Source organism: Ictalurus punctatus, chromosome 26 (genome assembly GCF_001660625.3).
Source record: "Ictalurus punctatus breed USDA103 chromosome 26, Coco_2.0, whole genome shotgun sequence".
NCBI classification, from domain to species: Eukaryota; Metazoa; Chordata; class Actinopteri; order Siluriformes; family Ictaluridae; genus Ictalurus; species Ictalurus punctatus.
Window position 1 is genome coordinate 19,258,719 of NC_030441.2, and position 7,655 is coordinate 19,266,373.

General features: G+C 39.0%; 1 protein-coding gene across 1 annotated transcript; it reads left to right on the forward strand.

The window, feature by feature from the left end:
• Positions 1-184: 184 nt before the first annotated feature.
• LOC128629173 (B-cell receptor CD22-like) lies at positions 185-7,066 on the forward strand. Its single transcript, XM_053675951.1, has 7 exons — positions 185-226; positions 3,770-3,840; positions 4,603-4,947; positions 5,258-5,506; positions 6,052-6,309; positions 6,400-6,657; positions 6,744-7,066. Exons 1-7 carry the CDS (start codon positions 207-209, stop codon positions 7,064-7,066), a joined length of 1,524 nt encoding a protein of 507 aa, XP_053531926.1. The 5' UTR covers positions 185-206.
• Positions 7,067-7,655: the final 589 nt, after the last annotated feature.

Sequence of the window (7,655 nt, forward strand, 5' to 3'; positions counted from 1 at the left end):
GTCGAGTATTTTCTTTTAGAGTCATTAAAAATGCAAATCTTTTATCTTTCTTTGTCAGTGTTTTTTTCTCCAGTACAGAAGGAGGGATAAATTTAGCAATAAAGGAAACGAAGGGGTGTGTTCACACATACAGTACATCGTCAGCACGTCTTACTCACACTCTCTTTCTCTCATGCTTTTATTTAGTCGTGGTTTGGTTGCTGGACATGAGGGTCGAGAAGGCACCGTAAGAAAACATTAAACTTTAATATTGTTTATTTACTAAATTTCCTCATTATATGTACATTTCCTGAACATAGAGACGCTCAGTGTTGGGTTTTTCAGTGCGGTTGTACTTTGTGGTGTTAAATTGGGAACTACGTGACATTTAGCAGTTTTTACCGATTGTTTATCTGTACTGGGAATTATGGATATACAGTATAATACTGATTTCATGATAAATTATATCTGAGATAATTGTTGCTTTTTGTGTATTTTTATAACAATTTCAAACTCGGAACATTAAAAAAATATTGAAAATTTAAAATGGCAAATATTAAAAATGTTTTTTTTTCTCCTCATGTTCAATGTTAAATGCTTATTTTTAAAGTAAGATTCACATTTATTCATTTAGCAGACGCTTTTATCCAAAGCGACTTAGAAATGAGGAAATACAAGCAAAGCGATATATCAGGCAGAGAACAATACAAGTAGTGCTACTGTACAAGATTCATAATTGAGTTCTAGAGAAGCAGAGTGCGCAGAGTAGAGGTGTAAGAGCTAGGGTAGTTTTATTTATTTATTTATTTTTAGGATAATGTGGGGTTGGCATTTTAGGGGTTAGTTAGGTGTTCATGGAAGAAGTGGGTCTTTACCTGTTTTTTGAAGATGGTGAGAGATTCTGAGGTCCGGATTGAGGTTGGAAGTTCATTCCACTACTGAGGCACAGTTAATTTGAAGGTTCTGGAAAAGGACCTTGAGCCACGCTGAGTATTTACTACTAAGCATCGGTCGTTGATCGATCGCAGATTGCGTGAGGGAACGTAAGCATTCAGGAGAGTGTTGAGGTAGGAGGGTGCTGTTCCAGACAAGCTCTTGTAGGTGAGCATCAAGGCCTTGAATTTGATGCGGGTGGCTACAGGAAGCCAGTGGAGGGAGATGAAGAGGGGTGTGACATGGGTTATTTTGGGCTGGGTGAAGACGCGTGCTGCTGCATTCTGAATCATCGGAAGAGGTTTGATGGAGCTGGCCGGGAGGCCCGAGAGTAGTGAGTTGCAGTAGTCCAGTTTTGATATGACAAGAGCCTGGACTAGTATCTGTCTGGCCTGTTCGGTGAGGTAGGGTCTGATTTTCTTGATGTTATACAGAATGAACCTACAGGACCGTGTAATTGTTGAAATGTGCTCTCTAAAGGTCAAGCTGTCATCAAAAGTCACCCCAAGGTTCCTGGCCATCCTGGTTGGCTTGAGTATGGTTGAGCCGAGCTGTACGGTGAGGTTGTGGTTGATTGAGGGACAGGCTGGGATGAAGAGAAGCTCAGATTTTGCCAAGCTGATCTTAAGGTGGTGTTCCCTCATCCAGTTTGAGATTTCAGACAGGCAAGCAGAGATTCATGTAGTGACAGATGGATCTTCAGGCTGGAAGGACGAATAGAGCTGCGTGTCAACAGCATAGCAATGATACGAGAAGCCATGAAACTTACTCACAGGCCCCAGAGATTTATTATTAATAGAAAAGAGCCGTGGACCCAGAACTGACCCCTGAGGAACCCCAGCTGTGAGTTGCAGAGTTTTAGAAATACCTCCCCTCCACAATACCTTGAAGGATATATCATATCAACACTCACGTTTTGGTCATGTGACCCACCTCTATTGTCATGTTTCTGAGTCCTCATACAGGAGTAATGTTATCTTATATAGTACTTTTATCTTATCTATTATTTTCCTGCTTTAACACACTCAGGTCTGCTTTATTAATTATCTGCTGAGGTGAATCAGGTGTGTTGGGAAAAGGGAAAACACTGACATTAGTAGAGCAGGAGTACTCCAGGAGCAGAGAGGAGAAAGGCTGATTATGTAGCTGCGGCTGTTGGTGGTACTGTGGTGATGGAGTGTGGAAGGCCATCGGGGCCAATACATGTAGCTCTATTTGTTTATCCGATGTGTTTCATACAGCTAGAGTTTCAGTTCAGTTTGTCTTCTATATACCTGGTCTTTCCTTTCTTAGTTTCTGATGAAATCTTCTGCTGTTTAATTGAGTTTATTGGTGACATATTGAAACTTATGAACCAGCGAGACAGAGAATCGGTTATCACTGCTGTTTGTCCCACTAGTGCACGCTCTATTTACATTTGAAATATTTACTTAGCTTCATGCACAATAATAAATCTACATAATTATTCTGTTTTTACCCGATTTTTTACCCTAACTGACAGCACTGCACCTTTCTGTATTAAAACATCCTGGTTTGTAAAATATGTGTGATTTTTGTATTTTATTTAACTTTAGACATCTTTCCAGAAAATCTCTCTTTCAAGTATCAGATTCTGCTATGCAAATAATGACACTTCTATGAATATGCAAATTACTGCATAATAATGAAGCAATGTTTTAAGCATGTGTTAGCTTCTCTGAGTAGATTTGGTAACAGTGACTTCATGTACAGGTTTTCATTTGTGGCTTGTGAATGTTTGATTATTGTGAATAATTAAAACCTCTATAAAAAGTTCAGTCATGACAACTCTCTCAATGAGATTCTCAGCTTTTATTGATAGAAATGGAGTGTGTAAGTAGGTTTAGTCTTGGTAGACTAGATCTGCTATGCTGCTGCTGCTGCTGAGCGAGGATGAATACATGCTCTGACAGACGTGCACAGACCGATGATACAGATCTGACTGACAAAACTTGTGTACTGCTGCTGCTCCGATGAGCCATAGGACTCGAGTGTGTACTAGTTATGTGTGCCTGGGACCAGATTGCATGTGTACCAGGAGCCCAGAACTTATTTAACTGTAAGAAGTGAAACAGTGTGTGTGTGTGTGTGTGTGTGTGTGTGTGTGTGTGTGTGTGTGTGTGTGTGTGTGAAATACTGATGTAATTAATATGAGTTACTGTTAAACCCCTGAAGTTAATTATTTTCTTATAACAGCACGTCCCCGCTGTTTATTCCTTTTATACCACAACAATCTGCCATTAATTAATATTTTTCTTAAATAATGATGTCATACTTTTTATCTGTTTATTGTTACTTTTAATGCTGTGTGTAATGTAAAGTATAAACTCCTCTGTCCTGAAGATATCAGGACACTTAAACTTACAGCTTTACCTCTAACTGTTACAATGCGCTGACACTGGAGACTCCTTCCATAAACGTTAAATAAACATCTCCTTACAGAAAACTTCACTGTATCAACAATTACTCACATTCCTTAATCTGTTCATGAGGAGCGTCCACTGTACGAGTCCCTGTGAATGAGCTGTTACTATAGAAACGATAACGTATTAGAACGAGTGTATTAATATAAACCTGTGATGTGCAGCTGCACTACTGTCAGAGCCGCTGTTATAGAAAATTAATCAACACCTTCTGACCAATCACAATCCAGAATTCAGCAGCGCTGTGGTATAAAAATAAATAATCCCTCAGATAATGAAAGACTTGTGATGGATGCTGTGATAATTGTATTTCATCACATAATAATTTCTCTAAAGAAAAGGAGGTTTAACAGCTCAGTAGATTGTATGTTGTTGTGACTTATTATAAATAAATTTTATATATTTTGTTTCTGTAGAATCTTGCCAGTAATGATGTTCCTCAAAATGGCTTCTCCACTTCATCTGGTCTTTCTGTTCATGATCTCAGGTGAGTCACACATTAACATCATCACGACTACACACCCCAGAGACAAAAATACAAGTAGAACCACCAGTATATTTAGATTTTTGTTATAATTTCAACATTATAAATATAATATAACACTGCTCCTCACTTGAGCTGATATTGTACGAATCATGGTCTGATAGTGGTAGGGTTCGAATCCTCGGTGAAAGAGCGATTTAAATATTAGTGGTCTTCCTGAAGCTTTGAAACCTTGATGAATCTTCTGCTTCGAATCATTGGTTCTGAACGCATATCGAACCATCCAAGTCACGTGATTTCAGCAAACGAGGCTTCATTACGTCATTACTGTTTCGAAACGTTACGAAATGTTGATGGTTCGCCTCTAGAGGGTGCTGATCTGCAGGTGAACCAATGAACAGTGTTTAATATATAATAATATATAATGAGTCTTGGCCAGTAGCGCTCTGGATTTTCTGTCCGGTTGTTTAGAACAAATATTATCTTACATTATATTATATTACATTAGATTATATCATTTTATATATTGTTCTCCATGCACTAGATGTATTATTATTTCCACATTTCTCTGCATTTAAATAGCGGGCAGTGCTCGGTACTGGTTTTCCATCTTGTACCGAGCCGAACCCCGTGACGGTAAAGAATTGTTTTTATTTCTCCAACCCGGAGTTCCAGAGGAGAGAAGTGAAGCTGTAAGATAACTCAGTGTTTTATGGGGCTCAGGATAATGACCTCTAATCACCTCTTTCATGTGTCATGTTTCAGGAGCTCTTGGGAATGAATGGAGTGTGACATACAGCAAACTAAATCTCTGTTCTTTAAATGGATCTACAGTGTTTATGAACGTCACGTACACACACCCAACAGGTCTTACAGTGGAGAACAGGTTTTGGTTAATAAACCCAGTTAAGGGTAAAGAACCGACTGATCTGCGTAATGAATCAGGTTACTCAGACAGAGTGGAGTATTTAGGAGATGAACAGAAACACTTCTCCCTCAGACTGAGTGACGTGAAGAAATCAGATGAACACAGGTACTGCTTCAGAATCACAACAAATGTAGAAAAAGAGAGATACCAGGGTGAACCTGGAGTTAGACTCACTGTTACAGGTAAATAAAATCATCTTATTTTCTACATCTATCACTCTGAACATAATCTCTCTTTAGATACAGGAGAGTCAGAGTTTTGTACCGGATTAATGAAGATCTCTAACATGTTCTTTATAAATTAAATTGAACAATAGGTGCTTGTGGTAAAAACGACTAGTCTCCTGAGTTGAGAAGGTTATTAACACTGAATATAAAACTGAAATGATTATCATTAGATAGAAAAACACTTTGAGAGAGCAGAGTTTAAAAGTAGACACTTTACTGTCTTCAGGACAGCTTTCCTGATTGAATGTTTCTCTCGGTGTGTAAGATCTTCAGGTGATCGCTCCTGCAGAAGTGACAGAGGGACAATCAGTCGTTCTGATCTGTAAAACCACCTGCAGTCTGACTGATCCAACATTCATCTGGTACAAAAACAGACGTGATTTAACCACAAACACCCCCAAGAGCAATGAACTCCACCTGCAGCCGGTCAGCAGTGAGGATGCAGGCAGTTATAGCTGTGCTGTAAGAGGATATGAACATCTCCCCTCTCCTGCTCAAACCCTCAGAGTCAGATGTGAGCTTTATTTACCTTCTTATATATTTTATAACTCAATAGATCATAAATCACTTCATATTTACAGAAATTAAGGAAAATGTACTGAAAATGTAATGACCTTGAAGTGCCTTCACTCTCATTGTAGGACATAAAAATGTTTATTATATTAGCATATAATTAAAAAAGAAACACACACACACACACACACACACACTCACACACACACACACAGACACACACACACACAGGTGCTAATAACTTTAAGCATTTAGGAATAATAAATCTATACAGAATTGGATGCTGACCATGTGAAGGGAAAATACGAGCACACACAGGCATGATAACAAGAAGGTGTCCCAGAATTATTACAGTATAAAAAGATTCTCAGATTTATGACTCTATTGTGCAGTGAAGTGGGTTTTATATTCATTAGGAGCCAGACATAATGTTAAATAAAAGCACTGAGATGAGCTGAAAATTATATTCAAGAACTGATGAAAGAAAAATTTACACTGCTTATGGCCTTGAACTGCTTTCATCATTCTCATCATGGAACTCTCTAGATCCTCCAAAGAACGTCTCAGTGTCCATCAGCTCCTCTGGTGAAATAGTGGAGGGCAGTTCAGTGACTCTGACCTGCAGCAGTGATGCTAACCCACCTGTGGAGAACTACACCTGGTTTAAGGGGACAACATCAGTAGGAAAAGGAAAGACCTACAACATCTCCAAGATCAGATCTGAGGACAGTGGAGAGTACAAGTGCAAGTGCAGTAATGAAGTCGGACATCAGGACTCCATCAGTGTAACTCTGAATGTTCTGTGTAAGTCAAAGCTGAAGATCTCCTCACAGTTAATAAGAGATAAAACTCTCATAGATTTACTTTAAAGTTTCACTTTCCTACTTATTTTAGATCCTCCAAAGAACATCTCAGTGTCGATGAGCTCCTCTGGTGAAATAGTGGAAGGAAGTTCAGTGACTCTGACCTGCAGCAGTGATGCTAACCCACGTGTGGAGAACTACACCTGGTTTAAGGGGACGACATCAGTAGGACAAGGAAATACCTACACCATCTCCAAGATCAGCTCTGAGGACAGTGGAGAGTACAAGTGCAAATGCAGTAATGACGTCGGACATCAGGACTCCATCAGTGTAACTCTGAATGTTCTGTGTAAGTTAAAGCTGAAGATCTCCTCACAGTTAATAAGATTAAAAAAACTATCATAGAAACAAGTTTCACTTTCCTACCCATTTTAGATCCTCCAAAGAACATCTCAGTGTCCATCAGCTCCCCTGGTGAAATAGTGGAGGGCAGTTCAGTGACTCTGACCTGCAGCAGTGATGCTAACCCACCTGTGGAAAACTACACCTGGTTTAAGGGGACGACATCAGTAGGAAAAGGAAATACCTACAACATCTCCAAGATCAGATCTGAGGACAGTGGAGAGTACAAGTGCAACTGCAGTAATGAAGTCGGACATCAGGACTCCATCAGTGTAACTCTGAGTGTTCTTTGTAAGTTAAAGCTGAAGATCTCCTCACAGTTAATAAGAGATAAAACTCTCATAGATTTACTTTAAAGTCTCACTTTCCTAAAAAAATGCTTAAAAAAAAGATACAAAGTATGATGTGTGTTTCATTAGCCAATAAAAATGTTTAATTGTTGTAACATTCCTGTGGTATAAAAGGAATAAAACACTTGGGGACATGCTGTTATTATTGTCTGCTTTGGAGTGGTAACAGTAACTCCATTTCATCACACCCTCACTCTGTATTTTCCACACACACACACACACACACACACACAATCTAACTCTACTATATTACTATCAGGACTGCTCTCAAACCAAAATTCTCAGTCTCGCTGGTTCACGTTTCAGTATTGTCACCAGTAAGCTCAATTAAACAGACTTCATCGGAATTTAAGAAAGGAAAGACCAGGTATATAGAAGACAAATGGAAACTCTATTCATTTATCAAACGTGTTTCATACAGCTAGAGCTACATGTATAGGCCCCAATGGCCTTCCACTTAAAGTACTCCTGGAGTATTCTTGCTCTACTAATGTCAGTGTTTTCCCAGGATGTACGGCGGCCACTAGAGTACATTTCAGCTAGAGTTAGCATTAGCAAGCATTAGCAGTAGTAAAGATTATCATTAGATCATTTT

Coding starts and splice junctions, on each gene's coding strand:
- LOC128629173 (XM_053675951.1), top strand. CDS start 207: ATGAGGGTCGAGAAGGCACC. Junction 6,310..6,399: donor TGTAACTCTGAATGTTCTGT/GTAAGTCAAAGC, acceptor TACTTATTTTAG/ATCCTCCAAAGAACATCTCA. Junction 6,658..6,743: donor TGTAACTCTGAATGTTCTGT/GTAAGTTAAAGC, acceptor TACCCATTTTAG/ATCCTCCAAAGAACATCTCA.